Source organism: Microplitis mediator, chromosome 2 (genome assembly GCF_029852145.1).
Source record: "Microplitis mediator isolate UGA2020A chromosome 2, iyMicMedi2.1, whole genome shotgun sequence".
NCBI classification, from domain to species: domain Eukaryota; kingdom Metazoa; phylum Arthropoda; class Insecta; order Hymenoptera; family Braconidae; genus Microplitis; species Microplitis mediator.
The window spans coordinates 24,263,624-24,290,182 of NC_079970.1; the positions used below are offsets into that span (position 1 = coordinate 24,263,624).

The following is a 26,559-nucleotide window of genomic DNA, read 5'->3' on the forward strand; positions in this document are numbered from 1 at the left end:
AATTCTGACTAATTCGGCAGGAAAACCAGAATTCGTCCAAATTAAAACGAATTTAAATAATTCCATTCGGTTTAATTCTGATTTATTCGAAAATAATTCTCCAATTTCTGGTTCTGAATCCGAATTGAACTGAATTAAAATGAATTTGAAATTTTTAAATCGGTTTTATTCTGTTTAATTCAAATTCAAATTTTCAATTCAATGGAATTCTGTTTTGCAGAATTAAAATTTTTAATTCTATTTAATTCAAATAAATTCTGTTAATTCGGTACCTAACTTAAAAATGAATTCTGTCTAATTCGGCAGGAAAACCCGAATTTGTCCAAATTAAAACGAATTTAAATAATTCTGTTCGGTTTAATTCTGATTAATTCGAAAATAATTCTCCAATTTCTGGTCCTGAATCCGAATTGAACTGAATTAAAACGAATTTGAAATTTTTAAATCGGTTTTATTCTGTTCAATTCAAATTCAAATTTTCAATTCAGTTGAATTTCGTTTCGCAGAATTCGACAGAGTATAACAGAATTAAAATTTTTAATTCTTGTGGCTCGAAAAACTCAAAAACTTTACAAATAATAAAATTTTCGAGTTCTCTGAGCTGGAAAACAGCGGGAAGTTTCGGGTTCGGTTCAAAGGGTCAACCGTTTTCAAGATTTTTTTATTAAATATCTGCTTTTTTTATCAGGCGGTCGCAAATTTATGCTGGCAGATGTTATGGTTTCCCGCTGTGATATTTGGGAATTACGACTTGGTATCAGCAGTTTTTCATACTACGAATTTCGTTTGTCAAATTAACAATCCGAGTAATAAAAAATAATCATGGAGATAAAGATGTGTAAGAGCTAAAATATAAATATTATGATTATAAACTATGGATTTAGGATGTCTAATAAAGTATTTGAGTTGATGATTCAACGTTATCGCGTTGTCGAGTGCGAAAGTAGATTTTCTGGTACAAAGAGAGTGTACCAGCTGGTGTATTTCGGTGGCAACTGCCAGATTTACTGTTATATTTCTAGACCCACTTGTAAATAAATATTTTATTTAAATATAAAACCAATTATCGTTAGCTCATCACCAAGATTTATTGGCGTTCTTAACCCTGACTGCAACCCTAGAGAAAAAAAACACTTTTATCACATGAAATTATTAAATTGGATAATTCGTACATTAAAAAGCACTTACTCAATCAAGAGTCGGCAGTTGTCAGAATAAACGAAATTATTTTTATTTAAAATTTATTGTGATAAATTAAATGATTGATGAAAAAATATAAAGATATATATTTTTAACGGATTATGTCATTTAGTTAAATGCATATATATGTATACATTTACCACGCGTGTGTTCTGATGCTCAGATGCTGGGTGATATTAACAGCGAGCATTTACCTTAGAGACACGTACGTCAATGGTCAATAGTACAAAAGGAATTTGCTGTGGGTGGACCTGTTTGTGTCGGAAGATCTGGACCTCACTGCCAGTTCATTCAGTTTAATATATATTTTAAATACACTTAACATGGACATGAACATGAACGTGATCATGATTATGAGCATGATTGGTTTTTAAATAATCTGTTAAATTAATTTTTTTAAATAGATTATATTTAGAAGAAGGAAGATAACAATTTACATGGAATTGTTTTAATTATTTTTAAAAAGCTCCAGTGCATAGTTTTATAACCGTAGATAATAACGATCACATGTATAACAATTGTTTATTAATTGATATAATGATTGATTTTGAGGTAATCGGCATACAAACACCGCGACAATTTACAATATATACGTTAATTTACAATGATTAATTTAATTTATTGTATTTATATTATAAGTAGATAATTAATTAGCTTTAGAGATTAATAATTCAGTCTAAATTATGTATCTGTAGTTAATTATCTGTATAAATTTGTTGATTATTTATGTGAGATATAAATATTAATTATGAAAATGATTAATTTATAAAAAATCCATTAGTTTTAATAATAAATTAAAGATTTGGCTTAGTTTTTATGTTTTTCTATTTATGTCGTATATATTTAATGTTACTGTAATAATACTATTTATAAAAAAATTAAGGAACAGTGTCCTTATTTTTTTGTGGTCTATATTTATTTCGAACGTAAATATTTTTATTTCATGGATTTATTTATCTCCTTGATTAAACAACTGAATTCGATCGAATTAAACAGAATTAAATTTTTAATTCTATTTAATTCAGATAAATTCTGTTAATTCGGTACGTAACTTAAAAATGAATTCTGTCCAATTCGGCAGAAAAACCAGAATTTGTCAAAATTAAAACGAATTTAACTAATTCGATTCGGTTTAATTCAAAAATAAATCTCCAATTTCTGGTTCTGAATCCGAATTAAACTGAATTAAAACGAATTTGAAATTTTTAAATCGGTATTATTCTGTTTAATTCAAATTCAAATTTTCAATTCAATTGAATTCTGTTTTGCAGAATTAAAATTTTTAATTCTATTTAATTCAGATAAATTCTGTTAATTCGGTACCTAACTTAAAAGTGAATTCTGTTTAATTCGACAGGAAAACCAGAATTTGTCCCAATTAAAACGAATTTAAATAATTCTATTCGGTTTAATTCGAAAATAATTCTCCAATTTCTGGTTTTGAATCTGAATTAAAACGAATTTGAAATTTTTAAATCGGTTTTATTCTGTTTAATTCAAATTCAAATTTTCAATTCAGTTGAATTCTAGTTTGCAGAATTCGACAGAATATAACAGAATTAAAATTTTTAATTCGGTTGAATTGAGTTATTTAATCAGGGCTTTTATTTTTCAAAGAGCTGACAAGTAGACGAACACAAAATGGAGTCACTTGTCGACAAAATGGTGGCTGAGTGAGGTTAGGTCGCCATATTTATTTTATCATTTAATATGAAGCCTATTAATGATTAATTATTCAAAGTACTTAGAAATTAATCCTGTTTTCTTAATTATAATCCCAGAAATTAAATAATTTACATTTTTCTCCACTTCGATTATTTCAAAATAATTTAAAATAAATAAATAAAAAAACTGTCAATAAATTAGTGCCCAAGGAAAAAGGAAAAAAATAAAAGACTTAATATATAAATAAATATAAAACATATATTTTAAATTAAATGCCACAAACGTTGTTTAAAACTTTAAAAATTATTGATGGATCATGAAATGAACCCAAGTCATTACGCGAATAAAATTTATTTATTCAAGTGTTAACTCTAGTATCTAACTGACGCCTAGTTATCTAAGTACATTAATATAAAAAAATAAAATAAAAAAAAAAACAAAACAAATAGTTACAATAAATAGCAAAGGTAATAATTCAAACGGCAAACTTCTAAGTATTTGAATAACCGAGAAAACGCAAGTCGCTAAAATTACCATAATGACTTGACTTATTCATTTCACATTCCGCGGTATAATAAAATAAAAATAATAATAAAAATGGTAGTGTTGTTTTTTTTATAATTACGGAAGAGCTTTCTACGACATGTAAAAAAATAAATGACATTATTTACTATATGTACTATTATAATTATCAATATTAATAATAATTAATATTTTGTTGTTGTTTGTTTTTATTTTTATTACGATGATTATCTACAACAATCCGCGTTTACTCTCCACAAAAACAGACTATAGGTAATTGTAATTTATTTTACAATCTTACGTCAGTTTGTTTTTTTACTTTTTCTTTATATATGTACATACACTTTTAGTAGTTACATCTAATACATGTGAACAATACGTCATCTCATTGTTTATCAATTGTTTTTTATAACTAGTCGCCTAACAACTTAATCACGCAATCTATTATTTTGTTTTTATTTAATTAGTTTTTTATTTTTAATAATAATAATAATAATAATAATAATTCTACATGTACTACCAATACGATTAGACTACAGATGCACAATTATTTGGAATATCTCACTCATCTTAATTGTACTTTTTATAACAAACAAAGTAATTAGTAAACAAATAGACAAAACTCGCCGATTAAATTTAACACAAGCATATTTTTTTTTTTTTTAATTTAATAAAATAATTTTACCGACGAGTCTTGTACTTTACACCGGATTTACAAAGTTTTATAAATAAAAATGTCACTGAACACTTTAATTTTTAAGTAAAGCTGCCCAACTGCTCATAAATTCAACTTTAAGTGGCAAGTTTAGCAATTTTTTTCATTTCTAACCTCGTTGATTTTCAGAGAGTCAGTTTAGATTTTGAACAAGAGGAATTAGTTGTTTAATTAAATTAATAAAAGTGTACAAGGAAGCACGTAACTCTGAAAAATCAACAGCAGGGACATTTTTTAGCCTATTTTTCCTCAGTATCCTACATTACGCATAAATATCACAATCTATGAGGAAATTACTCGGTTATACCTTTTTTTTCAATCATATAAAAGTCTAGCTCCACTTTTCCAAAATTGTTTTATAAATTTTTAGGTTCAGTTTAAACTTTTTACCACTACCGCCATTTTTAACTCTGGCGGATTGTTTCCGAGTTTCAAAACCCCGCCATTTTTTTACCCGCATTTACACTAAACATTGAACAACTAGAGCCTGACTCTTACATAATTAATTTTTTTATAATTTTCCGTCGCTTCTCATTCACGTGAAATAAATTTCAAAGTCGCGCTCTACTTTTCCAAAAGAATTTCAAAAATTTTGAGGTTCAAAGTTATAACTTTGTATCGCTACCGCCATTTCCAACTCTGGCGGATTGTTTGCAAGTTTTGAAACCCCGCCATTTTATTTTAATCCGCTTTTACATCAGAAATAAAATAATTATAACCCGACTTTTCAAAAATCCCTTATTCTTTTAAAACTTTTCCGTCTCTTTTCATTCACGCGAAATAAAAAATTATTTATTATGAGGCAAAGATTTATCGAGGTATTTGTAAAAACCCAAAGGTCTCAGATTAAATTTAACACACATTACATATCTATACATATAATAATTAAAATATAACTAAACAATAAATCAAATATAATAATATCATTCTAACTTTGATAAAAGAGTATACACATATGTTAAAGCGTACGAATAAAAATAAGTGTCTTTGCAATTAAAAAAAAAAAGACACGGACAGGAGCAGTCTTAGATTAACAATAATTAATATAATTAATAATTACAAACACTACTGTTATTATAAATTATTTTACATACATAACTGACTTGACTTAACGTGTGGGATATATTTATTTATATGTTTGACGTTATTGCCATTCGTCTATTTTTATTGAGCATTTATAATTAAATATAATAATAATAATAATTCACACGGGACATATTTATTAAATGAATACTAGCAATAACTAATACTCGTTAATCGTTAATTATGAATGGACTTAATTTTCTTAATTGTTTGTTCGATTTATTTGTGATTAATATTAAGATACCTTAATATTAATTAGACTGATTAATAACTAGATATAATTATACATTATTATTATTATTATTATTATTTAATTTAATTACAAACAAATAGCCTCGAATATTTAATTTATGTATAATTATATCTAATTATATATTTTTGTTATACGTAAGTTATAAATTATAAGTGTTAAAATTTTTAGGCGGTTAATTATTAATTCGATGCAATTATTTTTAATAATTAAATAATAATAATAATTTTTTAACGTAAATGCAATTTTAATTAAATTATATGTAAGTTTTTTTAAAAATGGAGTGTTTTTGTTAATTATTTAATACCCGTACTCATTTAAAGTAAAAAAAATTTAATATTATTAATTTATACTAATCCGCGTGCATAATTAATGACAGAGACAAAAAAAAAACAAAGAGATCACATTAATAATAAAAAAATATAAACATCTAATACGAATGTTTCGCGACGTAATTTTTACTCGTAACTAACTCCTAGTGTCAATTTAATAAAAATAATAATAATAATAATAAATATTTACATTATTAAAAAACAATCTAAGCCGTGATTATATACAGCAGTCATGCACATTTAAAATAATTTTTTTTGCGAATTAAAAGTCACTAAATCCCAATAATAATTTTAAAAAAAGCCCGGAAGAAATCAATTCAATCGTCATTTGTTAAAAAGTTATTTTAATTTGAATTTAAAACTCTTGAATATTGATAGTAGTGATAGCGATAATTGAAAAAAAAAAAAAAAAAAAAAAGCTAGAGTTGATGATTGTTATGATTATGACGAATGTTAGTGACCCCACTCGACGGGCTTTGGACTCGGCACTGCAGTAACTGGCGAAGAAGCAAACAAGGCATACGGTCATCATTATCAGCAGCTGCACGTTCGAGTCCTCAGCCCGGAGTGGGTGGGATCTTATGTCAGTGAATATTGAAGTTGTACTGCTTACGGCTGGAGGTGATACGGAGCCAGCGGCTGACCGCGAGAGGTTCCGGATGGCAATTTGACCAGGCGATATCACTGAAGTGTGATGAGAAGGGCGTAGAAGTTGTGGTTGCTTCTACCTGGATAGCTCTAGGGAATTCCGCCTGGTAGTCATGCTTGCTACGCTTGGAGGACCTGCTGCTGCTGCTACTGCCAATGGGACTGAGAAGAAGAGAATTATTATGGTTCGTGTTGATGTTGCTGTTGCTGTTGGTGTTGTTGTTGAGCCTTTTGCCGTTGGCGAGCTTGGGGTGCTCCAGTTGGTCATCGAATGCAAGACTGGGCATCGACGAGCCTTGATAACTGTTTCTGGACGATGATGCTGTTGCTGCTGATGACTGGTGTTGCACAGGCGACTGGAGCAAGCTGGTGCTGTTGCTGATGGAGTTGTTGGCGGTGATGGTGTTGTTGGATCGAGGGACTTGCATGACAACCTGGGACTTTGTGTCTTTGAAGATTGAGACTGGCGAGTAGAGAGTCATGCTCTCGGACTCGTCATCCCCAGTGGTCTCTCCCTCGAGCACGGTACTGGGCAGCTGGGCTTGGGGAGCCGCCAGCGACGCTGAAACAACCGAGGAGAGACTCGAGGTGACGGGAATGAGTGTTGCTATGTGTTGAGGCGTGTCGTTGGCCAACGGCGACAGGGACGGCAGGACCACGGATATTGGCGGCAGCATTGACTTGGATGTGGTTGACGCTGATGATGGGGCAGTTGACGGGGATGAGGATGCCGTGGCAGCAGTGGCAGCAGCTGACCTTGAGGCCTCCAGTCTTAATTCCTCATTCGCAAAATCCTCTTCCAGTTTAGTCTAAAAAATAAGAAACGAGCGATTTTGCAGAGTTGAGATACGTGGATTCTGTTGAGTGACGGTGGCTTAAGTATCTTATATTGGCGGGTCGTAAAGTATGACCCAAAAAGGAACCATGCCTTACAGGTTTAGTGGAGCCATGCGGGGCCAGACACCGATAAAGCAAATCAACAGCCTGTAATGACAAAAACAAAAACAAGTATCAACTGTGTGACACCCGGATTTACTTTCTTCATTTTTTTTTTTTAATTATTGTCCTTTATTTTATTTTTTTATATTTAAACACGGCGCTCCAAATGGCTCCAGCGAAAATCGAGCCTATTTGTACTTTTCATTCCGCCAATAAAAAAAAAAAAAAATAAATAAATAATAAAAGTGCTCAATAAGTAACAAGCCTGTGACGATTGAATTGATTTTTTTGTTCCAACCCCATGATAAATAAAATAATTTTTCAACCGGGTCAAAATATTATTTTAACAAAAACCTCAACAGAATATTTAAATCTACTGGTGACGATATGTACAATACAACAAAAAAAGATAAAAATAAACGCTGATAAAAGCGTGACAATAGATTACAATTTGGACTTGATTAAACCCCTCGGTTTAAAAATAATTTAGATTTTTTTCTTTCTATATACAAAAATCAACACTCGGCTTTTTATTAATCACCAATTATTTTTTTTATAATTAATTAATTAATTAAATTTATATAACAATATCTAATAAACTTTTTTTAAACTCTCCTATAATCCTACTCAATAAATATCATCATCAATAAACAGTCGTTACAAAAAATATACTCTATCTCTGACAATAAATATTTGTGACCTAATCAACTTGTACTTAGAAAATAACGAAATATAATAATATTTATAGCAATAGTAATAACGATGGTGGTAACATTAAAGGTTTGACAATAAAAATATAATCTATCAAAAGAAGAATTGATTGATAATTAATTTCTGAAGAACTACACTCAAACGTTTGGGACAAAGAGATTGAGAAATCCCTACCTTTGGCAGTGGATAAGTGTCCGGCAGAGATAAAACAGGCGGTGAACCAGGAGCATCTGTGTCGGCGGTGGTTCCAACAGCACCAACACCAGCAGTCGCCCCGGAACTTCCGGTCAATGCGGACACAGAAGCCGTGGATACGGTGACGGTCCCAGTGACGGTTACTTTCGGTGTCCTATTCGGGAGCTCCTTCGAAGCCCGATGATCTGCGAGGAGCTTGTCGAAGCTTTTGCTCCGACCGATGACTGTTCTGCGCAACGAGACCGTGTGAGCCTTGCAGGTGAGGGACCTGGTGCAGGTTTTCCCCGAGTCTTCGATCCAGACCCCGCAGTGCCTGTCCGGGTCGTACTCGCGGTCTTTGACGAGCCCGCGGTCTGCTTTGAGACGTTTCCGCCTCTGGCCAGGCCCTGTCGCGGACGCAGACGTGCCGATCGAGTTTGCCGCGGCGCCGTTGTTGCTGCTGTTGCTGTTCCCGTTGCTGCCGGGGCTTTTGACAGGACTGGAGGGCACCCCGCTGACTGATGAGTTCCCGGAGATCCCGATTGGCTCAAGCGGAGACCGTGGCGACGCGTTTGCCAACGCCGGTTGCTGGAGGTTCGCTTGCTCGGCGTTTCTTTTGACAGACGAGTGGTTGATTTTCGAATTGCTCGTGTTTGAACTAGTCCCCCCGCCGGCGGCGGTCCCTGCCGAGGAGGGCGTCGTAGGCTGACCCTTTTTTGTGAGCTTCGAGACTTTGCAATATGGGGTTTTCACGGGGGTTTTAGACGCTGGTGTTGATGGCGGTGGTAAGTTGACTGTTCCTGATGAATGTCGGCTCTCTGGAAAATTATGAATATCAGAAATAATCCTCATTATTTACAAAAAATAAAGTAAATAATTACCCATATGTTGAATGAGAGCCTGAGGTTTGACGATAGCATTGCAAATTTCGCAGACGACGCCATAGAATGTGTCTCTCTCCGGGCAGAATCCATAGAGATCAATGTCTGAAAGTTATAAACAATATCTTGGGCCACTGTCGAACTCGTACGATGTGCAGGCACTTGTTTTATATTTTTAAATAATTTAAATCTCTTTCAATTCTTTAAATTTATACATACAAATATATGATTTTTTTAGCCTCTTATATTTATCATTATTTTTACTATTTAATAAAATAAATAAGACCGTTACCATCTGCCGAGAGGCGAGTAACGGAGCTCGCTGGTTCAGCTTCTGGTTCCTCATCACCTGGAACATGACAATTCAAAAAAATAAATAATTATAAAAATAAACCCGCGTTTATAATAAATTTAAAAATTTATCAGCAGTCACCCAGTCTCGTGCTCACATTCAAATCAATGACACTTTTTGCAACCTAAATCTATTATTAAGTTACTAAAGTTTTAACTTCGCAAAGTAATTCAATATATAAACACTGTTCTATTTTAAAAACACGTCATCACTCAATACTTATTTTTAAAAAATATTCAATATTCAAATAATTAAATTATCCACAATCATAAATAATTTTTAAAAAAATCCTAAATAAAAAAATTAATTTTTTAAAAAGAGCAGTAAAAACTCCAAAAAAATTACATAATATTTAAAACCTCACAAATAAAATTAAAAATAAAATGACACACTGACAAATAAAATAAAATAAAAAAAAAAAAAAAAAACTAAAGTAAAGTAAAATAAAAATAATGTATTGGTAAATTGTGAATCATGACAAAGAGCCAGCCCGGTGTAGGTTATGTTCGCTCGACGCCCGATCGACTTTTCATCAGCACCGAGTCCTTAATTTAAATCTAAACAATAAAATAAATATATATCACTAGGTAATAAACAAAGTACATACTCAGTGGCTTGTCTCTGCCGATTCTTTCGATCCAGCTGGACCAAGGTTGGCCGTGAAAAAACGTTGGGCTGTCACTTCCCGACATTACCGCGGCACTAATGTATGAGTCCGTGTGCGCCTTCACTGTGTGCGTGCAGTGCCCGTGTGCTGATGCGCTGGTGCTGCGCTGGTGTGAGAGTCCGACTGCTAAACACTTTTAGGCTTAGATGTGATGATACCTACTCGCTATCTATCGTATGTAGATGTTGCGTACTCAGACTACTCAACTATCCGATATATATGTACATATATATGTCTCAAGTATATATGTACATATATGTAGGATGAATGAATGAGTACTGGACTACACTCGTGTATCAACCGCCAGAAGCGCTTGTGGCATGACCATCATGGCTTAAATGTCGCACGCCGGTGATCAAGCCCTGCCTCTTTCCTTTCTCTCTCTCTTTCTGTCAGGAACACGAGGTGCCCACGTTCATTCAAATTCACAAAATTCCGTAATAATAAATGAATAAATTAGCAAGCCAGCTCGGCTAATCCTAATCCTGGTAAAGCTCAGCTGATTATCAGAAACTGATCAATAATAATGGCTTTGATGTTTTCCCGCTACTCTGATTATAAATTTAAATTCAAATCCTTCAAATTCTATGTACTTAAGAGAGTGTACCAGGTGATTTTCAAACGAACCATTTTCACGGGTAAAGACCCAAATTATTAAACAAAATATTTCATTCGATGCGTAAACTTATTATTTATCGAATGAAATGTTTCTCCTTCGGAAATTTCAGTTTGTATCTAAGAATGGGTCTTTTTGAATTTCCATTTGCTGATGTAAGTGCAACAAGGACAGTTCCGTTCGTTCACATGTGTGTGAGAAAGAGAATAGATGGCACATCCTCTTGAGGATAAGTGAAGTTTGAATTTATACAGTAGAAACACTGTGTCGAACCTCGATAAGTCGAAAACCTCCTAAACTCGAAGAAATGTTTCATCCCCTTCCCTCCAAGCCCCAAAACCTCCGCTGCTCGAAATTTTGACCCTCTATAAGTCGAAAACATACACTTGGACCTCTTTATCTCGAATTTAAAATTATTACCGTAAGTATCTTATTAGGATTATCAGTTCTACGAAATGGTAATGGAATTTATAGTTGACGTCAGGTTTTCTATTGGCGATTGTAAAATTATCATACCTTTAGACTTAGTTAGGATTCACTGCAATACACATCGATTTCGACAGCTCCTGCTGCCTAACTCGAAATCTTCTATAACTCGAATTTTTTTGCCTCTCCCTTGGAGTTCAAATTACAGAGGTTCTGTATATAAATTTTAAATTATTTATTTGAGAGACATCTTGAACTTAATTTAATTTTAATTGTTATTATTATTATTGCATGCAATGATTTATGACCAGGTGGTTCAAATGATTTGAATAATCTCATATGTGCGTAAGGGCATGAAAAACCGGTTACGTTCCATGGGTTTGCAGAAGTATTTTTATTTAAATTACAAAAAAATCAACTTAAAATTAAGTACTTTCGATAACATAATACATAAATAGTTATTATTATTTGTGGTTAATTATTTCTGACAGTAGAAGGAGATGGGGGATTGGTGATGGGATTAGAACTAGATCCGCCGCGATGTTCTTCGATTTGCTTCCAGTTGAGGTACCAGAAAGGCTGAGACTCTTTGGGCCAGGATTGGATCCTGTTAATTAGATCAATGTCTCCGTGAGCGTCGACCGGTAGATTTAATATTTGCGGCTTAGCTGTTGAAGGATTGTTTGCTTGTTGAATGTTTATTCTGTTATCAACTGAAGAGCTGGTGCTCTGTCCCTGGCCCTGATTCAGATTCTGGCTGGATTGTAAATACTGCGGGAGTACAGCTGGCAGACGATCACTTGAACCAGCATATGGTGGCCTTTGTGAGCTAACAATCACAATAGACATCGCTAATACTGCTATATATTTGTTCTGGAAATAAAATTTATATGTATCAGTATAAAATTTGAATTATTGACTAGTAAATTTAAAATTTTTTAAAATAGTTTTTACCATTTTGTAGAAGTTTTGAATTAAAGGCAAATGCCTGGAGTGGATTCAGATGGAAAATTCAAACTGATGATGAATAAAAAATACTGTTGGTAAACAAATTGCGGATGCAGAGCAGCGTAGGAAACGCACGTGATCGTAAACTCAAGTTAAATACGAGCAACACAAGCCGGTTTCCTTTTTATAATCCGCCAGACTTGTATCCCCACTCTAAGGATATTCGCGACTCATTCTGGGAAATTTGGCGAGAGTAGGAAGACTTTTTATTATTTAATATTAATTATTCTGGTGGTTAATCCCGATGATGTGTTCAGTAAATAAATAAATAAATAAATAAATATAAAGATCGATAAGGTTCCGAAAATCGATAAATATTTATCGATTTTTAATTTCATATATTTATATTAAATGTAGATAAATGTTTGCTCTGACATGTATGACATAATTCTATGTATGATAAATATATAAGCAGAAGTGTTAGGCCATATGGAAATTATCAACAATTGGACAATTATGATTATTAATAAATAAAATATATATAATTGCGGAATAGATTTTTAAATAATAATAATTATTTTTGGGACCTTGAGTATTAGTCAGCAGGACAATTTCGTTTATTGTCGCACTGGCAAACAATACAATAGCAGACGCGTCATACGGCGGATCAAACAATGGGTTTTTCCCAACAGACAAAAGTGAACATTGGCTGCATGGTTATCTACATGTGCAGATTCTAAACGAGTCCTTGTAATCCAGGGTTAAAAAACTACGGTAATAACTCACATTGTCAATAAAAATATTTTATCTGCAATTAGTGCTGCAAAATTGTCATTTTTTTTTCCTATCTTGTTTATTGTTTTAAGAGGTATGAGCATGAGTAAAAACATAAAATAAATATCGATTTTAATTTATAAATAACAAAATTAGTGACTCAATTATCATGACGTATCCTGGCCTACGCGATTAAGAAGCTGCGTGTTGGATTATATAAGGAATTTGTTGACAAGCACTTTGACTTGGGATGGCCCCGCACTGAGATGAGGAATGATTTCGACCCTGGTGGAGGAGATTTACTTTCTGGGGAATGTAGAGAACTTTTGTTGATAATTTTCACCAGTTTATTAACATGAGGATAAAGAATTTGAAAAAAAAAAAAAACGATGACTGGTGGACGCAAGTGGATGGTAGGAACCGTTATCTCGAATCTTGTTTTTATGACGTCACTGAGTTTCTTGGGTATTCGCTCGCTGACGTCGTATCTTCTTTGCTGGATTGCACGTCCGGTTTTTGGGTTTGCCATATCCCGGGATTTATGGTTTTTTTTTGTCCTTGATGAGTTAGATAAAAAGTAGAGAATAGTGGAAATAAACTGAATAGGAGACTCAGATCTTAAATTGTAAATTATATTCTTAGTTACGGAGATGAAAAATTGTAGAATGGATTTTTCCTTTCCCTTCTATTGAATCACGACCCATGAGGATAGATGAGGATGCTGCTACCTTTACAATTTTATGAAGAGTAGCTCTCCTGCTCAGATTCCACGGCTTCCCTTAATTGCTGTTATCATTTTTCTTGTGCAGGGGGTCGCACTGAACGCGTCTGAGCAGTTGTCGCCCTATAACTTCATATTTTGATATTTTTTTCTAAGATTTAGTCGCAGAAATCAGCATTTTGGCCCGTTTTGGGCCATTTTAGAGGCCTATAGCTCTCCTGCTGAGACTCCACGGCTTCCCTAAATTGTTGTTATCATTTTTCTCGTACAGCTGGTTGTGATCGAATCACCTGAAAAGTTTTTGCCCTATAACTTTATTTTAACTTTCCGCTAAGAACGGGCAGATACTGGCAGATGACTGTCTATGTATTTTTCTAAGAATAGCCCGTAACTTTTGACCTATTGGGAATAACTTTATACAATATAAACGTTTTTTGTTCCTTATAGTGTCCTCTAATAGGAGAACCCCAAAAAAGTCCTGAGATAACTTTTTTTTTCGAAATCAGACCCATATGATGGGTGGAGATGCCACTGTCTATGTCTTTTTATGAAGAGAAGCCCGTAACTTTTTCCCTGTTGGCAATAATCCAACACAATATAAACGTTTTCTGTTCCTTAGAGTGTCCTCAAGTAGGAGAAGCCAAAAAAAAACCTGAGAACAATTTATTTTTTGAGTTCAGACTCATATGAGGGTGGGTGGACATGGGTGGAGATGGGTGTAGATAATTCTCTATGAAGAGAAGCCTGTAACTTTTTTCCTGTTGGGAATAATCCAACACAATGTAAACGTTTTTTGTCCCTTATAGTGTCCTTTAGTAGAAAAAAATTGTTTTTTGAGTAATCGAGGTCGGGCAGATACGGGCAGATGCAGGCAGATACGGGCAGATGACACTATCTATGTATTTTTCTAAGAATAGACCGTAACTTTTAACCTGTTGGTAATAACTCCATACAATACTGACGTTTTTTGTTCGTCATAATGTCCTCTAGTAGGAAAAACCCCAAAATGTCTCGAGAAAAATTTATTTTCCGAGTAATCGACGTCGGGAAGATGACACTGTTTATGTATTTTTTTTATGAATAGTCCGTAACTTTTTTCTTGCTGGGAATCTCTCGAAAATATCCATCGTTTTCTGTTCGTCTAGTAGGAAAAACCTCTAGAAATCCTGAGAAAAATTTTATCTTTGACTCCTAAATAGAAAGAAAATAGTTACTTGCCGCAACTGATTTTTCCTGTAGTTCCTAGCGATTAGTTATGTCTCTGTACCCCGGCGAATTTAGCGCAGAGTAAATAATTGAGTCAAAAAATCAAAAGATATGATTTCCAAATCCAGTTTTCAAGGGAGTTGACCCTTCACTCTTAAAATATAATAATAACCTATTCATTAATCATATTTAAACTATTATACAGATGATGGATGTCTTACATGTGACATCACCTAATTTCCAGATGAAAACATGACTCCGCTAATAGTCAGAATTGCCCTAATGACTAAATTACATCCCCTGTATTAAATAAACGACCACATTGTCAAAGTCACTGTAGAGTATCACGAGCGTCACCAACAGAGTTTCCTAAAAAAAAATGATGATTTCTCCGAAAATAAATTTACCAAAATTCCCGTTTACGCCATTATAACTTCCACTTGAATTTTTCATCCAAAATACCCCGGACTACCAGCTTAATTTAATTCTTTTCCCAAATATAAATCTAAGCCAGTCGCCTGATTAATTAAAAAATGAGTTAATTAATAAATGCAATCAAATGAATCATTAAATTAGTCGGCATCAAAAAAATAAACGTAAATAAATATTTTTCTGCGTTTGAATTGATCTAATTAATGCTCCAATAAAATAGCGCATGTAGTTAAGGTACTTGGTATATAAACGTCAGTGAAGCCCTCGGAATTTATTACGTGTCAGTTCAGTTGGCTGTTCCTCATCATGATGCTCTTTCAGTTGTTGCCATTTTTTTTGGGTAAGTTTTAGCATTTAATTGACCAATTATTTAGGGGAAGGGGGGCAAAAGGGGGTAGGGTAGGCAAAACGGGGTACCCCAAAAATTTGATAAAAAAACAAGTAATATTTTAAATGGTTTTTAAAATTCCAAAATCACTTCTGTAAATATAATTAAGCGTTACTTTGAATTTTTTTCGGTAAACTTTTTCAAAAATCAATTGTCAGTTGAAAAATATTAATGACGTTTGTTTTATGATAAAAACTGTTAAAAATTTTTTTTCTTTTTTTGTATCCAATAAAAATGTAAAATATAATTTTTCTTCATGTAAATTACTTACAAAAAAAATTAAACTTAATCAAATTCGTTTAAAATCCAGAAATTTTTTTTTTTACCTTTTTTAGGGGGTACCCCACTTTGCCCGCAGAAATGAAAAATTTTTTTTTTCAACGGTAACTGAAAATTTCTTCTATTTATTTTGAATATCATTAAAAAAAAAGAGATTTAGCGTATTTGAGTCCTCGAAAACTTGGTATTTCCTTAAGTACCCCCTTTTGCCCCTCCCTCTCCTAATAAAAACATATTTTTCAATGATTAACCAAATAAATAATCATGATACTTAAATAAATTAAAACAGCTGCGCAAGTGAGTGATAAAGACGGATGGAAATATGGACCCGAGTATACATTTTTAGGAGAAGTTAAAATGATAACGTCTTTGGACAGCGATAAGGGACAATATCTCGGCACTGGTTTATATTCAAAATTAAGGTGCCGTCCACGTGAGCCGGATGTTCTGAGATGCAAATTGGATGATACAAAAATCACCCGGCTGGATGTTCAAGGAGGATTCAATCCAGAAAAGGCTAAGCCGGCTGCCAATGAAACCTTTCGTCCATTCAATGCCATCCCTGTGCCGTTTGAAATAAAATTCAATGACCGGGGGATCGAGAGTTACATTATTGAGAAAAATGAACCATCTTTACCAGACTACTGTGTCAACATGGCGAGATTGATTGCCAATCAGTTGAGTATTGGAGCGGATCTTTCTGATGAAATGCGGTCGACTTACAGGTCATTTGAAAACTTCACCGTTGGGGAGTGCGATGTCGACTTCAAAGTCACGCGGCTGCCGAATAAAGATAGCGAGGCAATTAAGGACAGTAAGTTTGAATTGACACCTTTGGACAAATTGGGAAAGCTCGCTAATGAAATTATGGAAATCGAGAAGGAGCGAAATGTCAAAGAGTGTTTGAGATGCGTCAGACCGTTCTTTGGTACCCGTTACACTCTCGGTCTTGTTTACAGAGATGTTTTGAGTCTCATTGTAAGTAAAATTTATTTTTAAATAATTTACAGTCTACGGAGATTCAAATAATCAATTATTTTTTACAGAAATCATCCGTTAGTAAAATAGTTGTATCGAAAAATAAATTCGTCAGTGAAACAAACAATGAAAATGACGTGTTCGACCAAGACCGCAGGAAATTGGGCAAAGTCCTGGACCACATGAAACTCACTCTCGAGTCTGTTCTGCCTGCCACGGATCAGCTTGAGAAGTTCAATAACCCGGTTGTCAAGGGAGTTCTTCCTGAAAACTTGGATGATGATCCCAGCCAATATTGATCGTCTTCGACGAATTGAAAATATGAATTTTATTTAAAAACGTACTATGATCTATTGTTACCGCTTTGTATTTATAATTTTTGAGAAAAAAACTAAATAAATGAAGAAATGAATCATGCAGTAGTTTGCTGGTCATTCTTAATTTTAATTAACGTCTCAATGTTACGGCCGTTAGGCCACGTGACCTTGACATGCAAGATCTCTTACTCTTCTTAGGATAGTTAAATAACCCAATTCAATTAACGAATAACCGAGCCAGTGTAAAAATATATTAGAGATAAGTAAAGCCAATTGGATTAATGGTATGTAAGTGATGATGGTAAGTGTAGTCAACATATAAGGAAGCAGACTCTTGTTATGAAAACCAGTAAAGTATTTGTGACTCTTGAATCATGATCATCATTAATCTACTCCCATTTTTACTCGGTAAGTAATCAAATTATATTTTTATTTACATTTTTCAATGACTGCGCGAAAAAAATCATCAGAAATAATTTTTTAGCTCAGCTAGTTTATAAAAGTTTCAAATTTTGAACTTTAGCGGCCAGACTCGAGTCTGCTCAAGACCCAGCGAACTGGAAATACGGTGCAAAAGTGACATATCTCATACAAGACCATGCATCAAAAACATACGCGATGGACCAGAATGAATCCAAAAATTCTGACATGACTTTTGATTTAAAAACAATGCTGACATGCCAATCACTGGAAACAAATGCCCATTGTTTTTTCCATGACACTGAAAGTAAATCGGTGGTTGCTGGTGATAACAATCGTGCAAGACCTGACGCTCAGTACCTTGAACAAGACATCTGGACAAAGAAAATCCTCCAGCAAAGTATGATGACGATTGACTTCAACAAAAACGGAATCACTACTGTCTGGGTTCCCGTAGAAGTGGAACCAATAGGCCGCAATATGATGGGCGCGCTTGCAATGCCATTGGACATCGGCCTGGATTTTTCTTCCGAAATATCTGGCAACTATGAAACAAAATCCAACACCACTAAAGGAAATTGTCAGACCAAATTCCTGGTAACACGATCACCGGCTGTAAGTCATCAGAAAAAGTTTCCCATGGATTTGTTCCTGGTTGCCCAAGCCAATGAATCTATCAATCGACCGATCGAGATCACTCGTACGATGGAAGCTGGTGACAAGTGTCACGATAAATCTTTTGTTCATTCGTTTTACATGAACAGAGAATGCCGTACAGCCAACGATACTGATATAGACTACAAACTTGTAAGTAAAATGAACATTTTCACAATAAACATTGTTATAAATTTTACTTTTCGTTGCAGAATTCCTTCGAAAATTTCATGGTCATCAGCAGTGCCAACTTTACTTCGTTTTCAAAAGTCAAAGTATCAATAACTGATCATCGAGATAAATCTCAGTATACTCTCGACGAATCTATAAGTTTGACTCTGCAAAAAATTGAACCCATCCATTGCGAAAAAGACAAGAACAATAAGTTGCATTGTACCATCAAAGAAATTGACAATCTAGCTGAATAAATTTCTATACAGCCGACAATTAATTACAATTTTTAAGCCATTAGTTATTAGTTTTAATTAAGAAAGCTTGTAAATGTAAAGCTAAGAATATGCAATAAAACGTGACTTGTAATAATTACCGCTCACCTTATTTATTAAAATTAATTTTCATTCGGCTGCCAAAGGTCAATTATCAGCAGACCAATCATTGATCCAATCGCCAATCCGGTAGTAATTTTCACGGCTTGTTCAGCTTTTGGAGCCTCCAACTTTTTCAAAAAACGATGAACTAAACTCGAAGCCTGGAAATAGAGACTGGTCGTAGTGGACTCAGAAGGATCACCCGTGGCGCCAATTCCCTGTGCTGGTTAACGAGCCACTACTCGCTAGATGACCTTGAGATGCGAGGCCTTTAAAGTTAGTTAAATTACCCAATTCAATTAACAAATAACCGAGCGAGTAAAAATATATTAGAGATAAGTATAGCCAATTGAATTAATGGCATGTAAGTGATGATGGTAAGTGTAGTCAACATATAAGGGGCCAGACTCTTGTTATGAAAACCAGTAAAGTATTTGTGACTCTTGAATCATGATCATCATTAATCTACTTCCATTTTTACTCGGTAAGTAATGAAATTATATTTTTATTTACATTTTTCAATAACTGCGACCAAAGAAATCTTCGGGAATAATTTTTTAGTTCGACTAGTTTGTAAAAATTGTAAATTTTAAATTTTAGCGGCCAGACTTGAGTCTGCCCAAGACCCGACAATCTGGAAACGCGGTGCAGAAGTGACATATCTCGTACAAAGTCATGCATTAAAAACATACCCCATGGGCCAGAGTGAGTCCAAAAACTCCGACATGATCTTTGATTTAAAAACAATGCTGACATGCCAATCACTGGAAACAAATGCTCATTGTTTTTTCCACGACACGGAAAGTAAATCGGCGGTTGCTGGCGAGAACAAACACGCAAGACCTGATGCTCAATACATTGAGCGAGACATCTGGACAAAGAAAGTCCTCCAGCAAGACACCATGACAATTGATTTCACCAAAAACGGAATAACTACTGTCTGGGTTCCCAAAGACGTCGATCCAATAGGACGTAATATGATGGCAGCTCTTGCGATGCCGCTTAACATCGGTCTGGATTTTCCCCCAAAAATAACTGGCAACTATGAGACAAAGGCCAACAGCTCTAAAGGAAACTGTCTGACTAAATTCCTGGTAACACGATCACCGGCCGCAAGTCATCAGAAAAAGCTTCCCATGGATCTGTTCCTGGTTGCCCAAGCCGATGAATCCATCAATCGGCCCATCGAGATCACTCGCATGATGGAAGTCGGTGACAAGTGTCACGAAAAATTCTTCGTTTATTCGTTTTACGCCAACAGAGAATTGCGCGATGCCACAAAAACTGACGTGGAATACCAATTAGTAAGTAAAATAAAAATTTTAAAATGAATTGTCGAAATAAATATTTTACTTTTCGTTGCAGAATTCCTTTGAAAATTTCATGACCATCAGCAATGCCAACTTTACATCATTTTCAAAAGTCAAAGTTTCAATAACTGATCATCGCTATAAATCGAAGTATACTCTCGAAGAATCTATAAGTTTGACTCTTCAAAAAATCGATCCTACTCTATGTGAGCAACACAAATACGACGAGTTCAACAAAGATTGTTCCAGTGAAGAAATTACCAATCACGCCGGATAAATTTTCGTAACGCTCATAACCATTTACAATTTTTAAGTTAATTATAAGTTCTTACTAAAGAAGCTTGTAAATGTAAAATTAAACTGAAAAATATCCAATAAAGAGTAACACAATAATTACTGCTCACTTTTATTAAAATAAATTAGCATCCGGTCGCCGGGTTGATTAGTCAGCAGTTTCCAAATATTCCGGGCCGTTTGCTAATAAACTGAACCCAAATTACTTTTCTGGACCAGTCTCTGATTGGTCGTACAAAGTGGTGGGGAATCGGGCGCCAATCGCGAGGTAGCTGACGCTAGGATCTACCGAGGTCTTAAGGGCTTCCCCAGCTTTCGGAGCCTCAGTATCAGAGCAGCTACAAACTGGAGCTTTTGCAGTCGTTGAATTTTTTTTTAAAAGGTAACTCTAATTTCTAAGTTAATTTCGTACAGATTAGTCACAAGTTTACGAAATTTTAATAATTTTATATAAAATTTAATTTAATTATATAAGATAAGATAAATTTATTAAATGTATGTCAGCACGCCCGGGTTATGAGTAATGTAACAGTTGACGTGTCTCAATCATCATAATGCAGACATATCAATTTTACAAAATTATGTTTAATGAAAATTATCTTGGTAATTGGTTTAGAAGACAAGTGTCAGTATAAAAGAAGCCACTGAATAGGGAATTCAACTAATCTACCGAATAATCTGATCCTATCATGAAGTTTCTTATTCTTCCTCTGCTAGTTGGTAAGTTTTTTAAAAATTTATTACTTCCTTATTCGTTTTACCAATAAACTAATAAAAATAAATGTTTAAATGAACAAGTGACCCAACTGGACCACAGTGATTCGTGGATAAATACTTTGGTGGTATACAATGTGACTTACAACGCAGAAATGATTCCCCGAGTGAACGAGACCCAGGAATCAGATCATAAAATGTCGTTCAACTTAACGACCCAATTGAAGTGCCGTCCAGTTGACATGACATTGAAAGCTCTGCACTGTTACCTAGAAGACTCTAAAATGCTTTTGGGATTTCATAATTCTACAAACTCGACATCTCCACCAAAAGTTATGACCGGCGAGGGATTGATTGAGTCCGCGAGCGGCGTACACTTTGAACTGAAGATGAATGCCTTGGGTATCAAGGAAATGGTCGTTCCCGCGAAAATATCACCGCTTATTCTAGACAAATTGAGATACATCGCAAACCAGCTGCACTCTGGAATAGATATGGTGGGAAAAACTGAAGGAGTTTATCATAATTGGGAAAACTTTACCACGGGAGAATGCTTTACTACTTATGACGTAAAACTGAATGACTCTAGAGCAAAACACTTTATTACAAAAGAAAAAAATGGCAAGTACAAAATGTGGAGTCCCAATATGCGCGTGACTATCAACAAAACTCGGGATTTGAAAAATTGTAGATCTATTTCGCCGTATTTCTTCGGTAGCCGTGAAGGCTGGCGCGAAAATCCAAAAATGTCTATTAATATTGTAAGTATTTATTATGATACTGAAGTTAGCCGACGTCTAATAATTTTTGAATTTTTAAAAAATGATAAATTTAAAAAAAATAAAATATTTGAAAAATTCCACTTGTAGCTTTTTTAATTTTCTACATGTGCATTAGGGTGGCGCAAAAAAACCGACTATTTTTTTTTTCGATCTCGCATGAAAATTTGTTGGTTTACGATGTTTTGAGAAGCCTCTCCAAAAATCAGCTCGATAAAAAATTTTCAAGAGGTCGCTCACGAATTTTGAAAATATCAAAAATAATCGAAATTCGGATTTTTATTTCTGAATTTTTTTCTTTCTCGTGGTAGCAATAGTTTATATTTGTGAAATCATGACTACGCTGAGAATTTCAGCCCAAAATTTGAATATTTAAACCTCGCTCAAGAATTTTGAATGTTTCCGAGTGCTGTCTTTTGGACGTTTTTGAGCGACCCTTGAATATTAATAATAAAGCTTCTCGATTTTTTTACTATCAGTTTGCATGACAATGAATGAAAATATAACCTGAGAAATAGAAATATCAAGTTTTTTACATACGTAGAAATAAAAATCCGAATTTCGATTATTTTTGATATTTTCAAAATTCGTGAGCGACCTCTTGAAAATTTTTTGTCGAGCTGATTTTTGGAGAGGCTTCTCAAAAGATCGTAAACCAACAAATTTTTATGCGAGATCGAAAAAAAAAAAAAATAGTCAGTTTTTTTTGCGCCACCCTATTGTGCATATTTTTATTTTATTTTTTTGCAATTGATTTATTAAAAAAAAAGAATTCAAAAATTGTTAATTGTCTGCTAACTTCAGGATCATGTATTTATTACCTAATTAATTAAATTATTTATTTATTTAATTACTATGAATATTTGTCTAGACTTCCTCGCAAAGTTCAGTGATTGTAGACAGAGGAACATTTATATCATCGACTCAAACGACCTTAGAGCTACACGAGCTGAAAGATTCGAACAACACATCCGAGTACAAAAAAATGAGGGAAAACATAACAGTTATATTTGACTCGATGATTAAGGACGAGCACAACGTCACGAGCATTGAAAATCCAGCCTCCGCGGGAATAATAACCGGGCAGTGGCTTTATGGCGATGAATCATCTGAGGAGAGCAACGAAAGTCCTGAGAGCAATTCTAAAGAAGACAAAGATTAATTAGCTCCATGTACCTAGTGCTTAAAAAATTTATATACTCTTAAAATATATATATTAATAGCTCTCTAGCATGTTTGAAAATGTTTTCGTAAAGTAAGTTTGCATAATAAATTAAAATATTGAATGAAAATTTAATTGTCTGCTTTAGGAAATGTTATTTAATTTTTTAAAAATAAACTCGCTAATGCACGGAGAGAAAAAGCGACTTTTAGAAATATTGGATTTTCTTTTTACAAGAAGAAATTTACAACCTGATATATTTTTAGTGCAAAATTTGGGGTCTACGGTTTTCGTGGCGCCGTCAAATAACCGCGAATTCTTGTAGAACTTGACGAAATAAGACTTTTTTTCAAATAGCTGTAACGTTTTCAAAAATGGACTAATTCAGACGTTTTTTTTTTCAAAATTTTCATCTATAAATGTAGTTTTCGGAAAAAAATACAAAAAAATTGAAGATATTAAAATCAATGAAATTTTTCACTTTTTTTAAAAAATCACATTTTTCCCAAAATCGATTTTTCTCGAAAACTAAGTGAGATATCGAAAAATTTTATTCTTTAAAAGAGTTTTATTTTGTTGAGTTCTATATGAATTCGCGGTCATCTGGCAGTGCCACGGAAACCGTAGAATCCCCCAAAATTTCAAGGTTTCATTAAAAATAATTTTTGTAATCAAAGAAATCGGAGCTCAGCTCGAAATAAATTTCGATTTTCTTCTGTCAAAAAATTATTCTTCAACTTAGATATGAAATTAATAAAATGATAATTTTTATTGATTTACTACTTAAGAAAATTGTTCTTACAAAAGTTATTTGTTTTCAGTGTAAAAATTTGTGATGTGATAACAAACAAATTTATAGACAACAAAACTACAGTCCAGTCGCGTTATAAGTCCTCCGACTTATATTTCTTGGAAGACATTCCCCCTCTATGACTACGAAAATAATCATGTACACACTCACACACTTGCAAAGTAGGGGAAGTGTGAGTTACGGCGTTCAACTGCTGAGTAAAAGTGGGGGTACAGGAATTCTTAGAATTATTTTCCCCTACACCCCTCTAGGCAGACTTATAACGCGATTCGACTGTACTTCCTTGACCAATTAAATAAATTGAATCCCGCATTTTATTATTATTGTTATCATCTATCATTTCAATTGTTTATCTCTAAAAGTGATAAGTCTCAAGTACGTATATTTATTGAGCAGTCGGTACAGTTTGCAGCACAGTGTAATAACTGTGAGCGAAAATGGATCGTTGGGCAGGAAAGTTTGCGATTGTTACGGGAGTAAGTTCCGGAATAGGCGAAGCCATTGCGAGATCATTCGTAACTTCTGGAGTACACGTTCTCGGTCTAGCTCGACGTGAAAACCTTCTCCGGGACTTGTCAAATAGTTTCAAAAAATCAAAAGGTGAATTTCATTATCTGAAATGTGATTTGCGTAACGAGGAAGATATTTTGCATGCTTTCGCGTATGTGAATAAAAATTTCGGGCGTATTGATATTTTGGTCAACAATGCTGCGGTCGTTTTTGAAAACACTTTTGAAAGTAAGTAACAAATGTTATCTTTTATTAATTAATTAATTAATCAAGTAATTAAATAATACATTTTTTCTTTTAGGCGCGAAAACTGAAGAGTACCGCGCGATTTTGGACGTAAATGTTCTCGCGCCAGCTCTATTTATCAGAGAAGCTTTGAAGTTGATGCGGAAGAATAAAAACGAGGGGCATATTATTAATATTAATAGGTAATTTTATTTATTATTGTTATTTAACTGAAGTTATTGATGGAAAACTACACGGGGAGAATTATCTAATAATTTTTGCTCGCTAATTGTGAGTAAAATTGGGCCTTGATGAATAATTACGCTTCCGCTACAAGATAGTGTATAATGATGGGGTGAAAAAACCCAATTCCGAGTAATTTTAGAATAAAAAATAGTAAAAAATAAAACAATAGGCAGCAGTTTTCATTTATTCCGTATTTATTTTGTTTTTGGCCCAGGTTTACTCTAAATTGTAGGGTAAATTTTATAAAAAAATTATCTCTGTGTATAATTTTAGTGTTGCTGGACTTCGCGCAACGGTTCCTCTGCCAGTGACACTTTATCCAGCAACTAAATTTGCTTTGCGTGCAATGACAGATACATTGAAGGAAGAAATTAAAAAAAATAAAGATAAAATCCGTGTGACCGTAAGTTCATGTCTTTTATATTTAATTTGGCCTTCTTGTTTGATAAAAACTTTTATTTATTTATTTATTTATTTATTTACGCCACTCGGCAATTATACAAAAATTCACACAAACGTGTGTCTATAGAACATAAGTACACTGTAAAAAATCACCGGGGTTAGTCCAAGCGGTGTAGGTGTTAAAATTATCGGTGTTAAATTTACCCCCGAAAGCGGTGTGAAAATAACGCCGCCACCGGTTTAAATATTCTAGACCGGTGTTAAAATAACACCGCCACCGGTGTAAATATTCTAGACCGGTGTTAAAATAACACCGCCACCGGTGTAAATATTCTTTACCGGTGTTAAAATATTTTACTTTGTGAATATTTTTATTTACTCGATCACTATACTTGTTAATAAATAATATTTTTTATTAATTTTCATAAAGAACTGACATTTTTTGTGTTTTATAATCTTTAAAGTTAATACTCCAAGCGGACGCAATTTACCCCACTTTTACACCGGTATTACTCCGTTTTTATACCAGTTACCCCGCTTTTACACCGATTTTACTCCGCTTATACACCGGTTACCCTGATTTAACACCGGTATTTTTAACACCGGTGAATTACTCCTCCTACACCGGTGTAATTTTATTTTAACACCGGGCGGAGTTAAAATGAGTCCATTTTTAACACCGCTCTTTTTACAGTGTACTGGTACTGGTGCTCTTACCCTATATAATATAATATCATCAAATATAATCTCATAAACTAACTAATGCATTGCACAGACTTCCATCATAATCTATACAAAATCTAATTTTTCATTCTGTTTAAGGGAATTCATCCTGGATTAGTGAAAACGGAACTACAGAATACATCGGAAGTTCTCCTTGATTTGTTTAACGCAATACCGTACATGCAAAGTCAAGATGTTGCTGATTGTGTTGTGTTTGCACTTTCAGTTCCGCCCCATGTTCAGGTTCGTATGCTAATTGTCTACTTAATTGACACCGAGATATTTTTTTTATACATAAATAAATATTAACATTTATTACAGATTGACGAGATCACAGTCACCGGAGTTTAGAGTCCATTAAATTGTTAAAAGCATTTTTATTTCCCTATAAAATTTGTAATCATTATTAAGTATAACAAATAAATAAAAACGTGCAGCTGTGTCCTTGATAATAGCAATTGCACGATGACATTTGGACACATAGGTTACTTTTTACTTACCCATTTACTGTCTATTACATTAAGTCTCAAAGTTTAA

The 26,559-nt window shown here is 33.8% G+C and overlaps 5 protein-coding genes across 8 annotated transcripts; 3 read left to right on the forward strand and 2 right to left on the reverse strand.

The window, feature by feature from the left end:
* Positions 1-3,877: 3,877 nt before the first annotated feature.
* Positions 3,878-10,453, reverse strand: LOC130663956 (ataxin-7-like). 2 transcript variants are annotated; one of them, XM_057463548.1, is made up of 6 exons: positions 10,080-10,453; positions 9,413-9,469; positions 9,121-9,225; positions 8,240-9,057; positions 7,349-7,399; positions 3,878-7,224 (listed from the first exon to the last, which is right to left on the reverse strand). In XM_057463548.1, exons 1-6 carry the CDS (start codon positions 10,162-10,164, stop codon positions 6,352-6,354), a joined length of 1,989 nt encoding a protein of 662 aa, XP_057319531.1. In that variant the 5' UTR covers positions 10,165-10,453; the 3' UTR covers positions 3,878-6,351. The 2 variants fall into 2 exon arrangements, with proteins under 2 accessions (XP_057319531.1, XP_057319532.1); XM_057463549.1 differs by lacking the exon at positions 7,349-7,399 and having other exon boundaries at positions 10,080-10,452.
* Positions 10,454-11,556: 1,103 nt separating this feature from the next.
* On the reverse strand, positions 11,557-12,295 carry LOC130678735 (uncharacterized). The gene is made up of 2 exons (XM_057486167.1): positions 12,136-12,295; positions 11,557-12,054 (listed from the first exon to the last, which is right to left on the reverse strand). Exons 1-2 carry the CDS (start codon positions 12,136-12,138, stop codon positions 11,656-11,658), a joined length of 402 nt encoding a protein of 133 aa, XP_057342150.1. The 5' UTR covers positions 12,139-12,295; the 3' UTR covers positions 11,557-11,655.
* Positions 12,296-15,449: 3,154 nt separating this feature from the next.
* Positions 15,450-20,549, forward strand: LOC130663876 (uncharacterized). 2 transcript variants are annotated; one of them, XM_057463415.1, is made up of 7 exons: positions 15,450-15,602; positions 16,219-16,907; positions 16,976-17,632; positions 17,748-18,451; positions 18,511-19,330; positions 19,447-20,150; positions 20,212-20,549. In XM_057463415.1, the coding sequence occupies exons 1-3, from the start codon at positions 15,569-15,571 to the stop codon at positions 17,204-17,206; spliced, it is 954 nt and encodes a 317-aa protein (XP_057319398.1). In that variant the 5' UTR covers positions 15,450-15,568; the 3' UTR covers positions 17,207-17,632; positions 17,748-18,451; positions 18,511-19,330; positions 19,447-20,150; positions 20,212-20,549. The 2 variants fall into 2 exon arrangements, with proteins under 2 accessions (XP_057319398.1, XP_057319397.1); XM_057463414.1 differs by lacking the exons at positions 15,450-15,602; positions 16,219-16,907; positions 16,976-17,632; positions 17,748-18,451 and having other exon boundaries at positions 19,171-19,330.
* Positions 20,550-20,715: 166 nt separating this feature from the next.
* Positions 20,716-23,235, forward strand: LOC130663874 (uncharacterized). 2 transcript variants are annotated; one of them, XM_057463411.1, is made up of 4 exons: positions 20,716-20,832; positions 21,067-21,170; positions 21,249-21,925; positions 22,815-23,235. In XM_057463411.1, exons 2-4 carry the CDS (start codon positions 21,140-21,142, stop codon positions 23,103-23,105), a joined length of 999 nt encoding a protein of 332 aa, XP_057319394.1. In that variant the 5' UTR covers positions 20,716-20,832; positions 21,067-21,139; the 3' UTR covers positions 23,106-23,235. The 2 variants fall into 2 exon arrangements, with proteins under 2 accessions (XP_057319394.1, XP_057319395.1); XM_057463412.1 differs by lacking the exon at positions 20,716-20,832 and having other exon boundaries at positions 20,978-21,170.
* A 1,084-nt stretch (positions 23,236-24,319) lies between these two features.
* LOC130663880 (farnesol dehydrogenase-like) lies at positions 24,320-26,508 on the forward strand. Its single transcript, XM_057463418.1, has 5 exons — positions 24,320-24,654; positions 24,728-24,854; positions 25,171-25,300; positions 26,122-26,265; positions 26,344-26,508. The coding sequence occupies exons 1-5, from the start codon at positions 24,354-24,356 to the stop codon at positions 26,371-26,373; spliced, it is 732 nt and encodes a 243-aa protein (XP_057319401.1). The 5' UTR covers positions 24,320-24,353; the 3' UTR covers positions 26,374-26,508.
* Positions 26,509-26,559: the final 51 nt, after the last annotated feature.

Excerpts from the sequence above, each read along its gene's own strand:
- LOC130663956 (XM_057463548.1), bottom strand. The coding sequence starts at position 10,164 with ATGTCGGGAAGTGACAGCCCAACGTTTTTTCACGGCCAACCTTGGTCC. Across the intron at positions 9,226-9,412 it reads TACTCGCCTCTCGGCAGATG|ACATTGATCTCTATGGATTC; the intron begins GTAACGGTCTTA and ends TATAACTTTCAG. Across the intron at positions 7,225-7,348 it reads CGCATGGCTCCACTAAACCT|ACTAAACTGGAAGAGGATTT; the intron begins GTAAGGCATGGT and ends CTTATTTTTTAG.
- LOC130663876 (XM_057463414.1), top strand. The coding sequence starts at position 19,297 with ATGATCATCATTAATCTACTTCCATTTTTACTCG. Across the intron at positions 19,331-19,446 it reads TCTACTTCCATTTTTACTCG|CGGCCAGACTTGAGTCTGCC; the intron begins GTAAGTAATGAA and ends TTTAAATTTTAG. Across the intron at positions 20,151-20,211 it reads CTGACGTGGAATACCAATTA|AATTCCTTTGAAAATTTCAT; the intron begins GTAAGTAAAATA and ends TTTTCGTTGCAG.
- LOC130663874 (XM_057463411.1), top strand. The coding sequence starts at position 21,140 with ATGAAGTTTCTTATTCTTCCTCTGCTAGTTG. Across the intron at positions 21,171-21,248 it reads TATTCTTCCTCTGCTAGTTG|TGACCCAACTGGACCACAGT; the intron begins GTAAGTTTTTTA and ends TAAATGAACAAG. Across the intron at positions 21,926-22,814 it reads CAAAAATGTCTATTAATATT|ACTTCCTCGCAAAGTTCAGT; the intron begins GTAAGTATTTAT and ends ATATTTGTCTAG.
- LOC130663880 (XM_057463418.1), top strand. The coding sequence starts at position 24,354 with ATGGATCGTTGGGCAGGAAAGTTTGCGATTGTTACGGGAGTAAGTTCC. Across the intron at positions 24,655-24,727 it reads TTTTGAAAACACTTTTGAAA|GCGCGAAAACTGAAGAGTAC; the intron begins GTAAGTAACAAA and ends TTTTTCTTTTAG. Across the intron at positions 25,301-26,121 it reads AAGATAAAATCCGTGTGACC|GGAATTCATCCTGGATTAGT; the intron begins GTAAGTTCATGT and ends ATTCTGTTTAAG.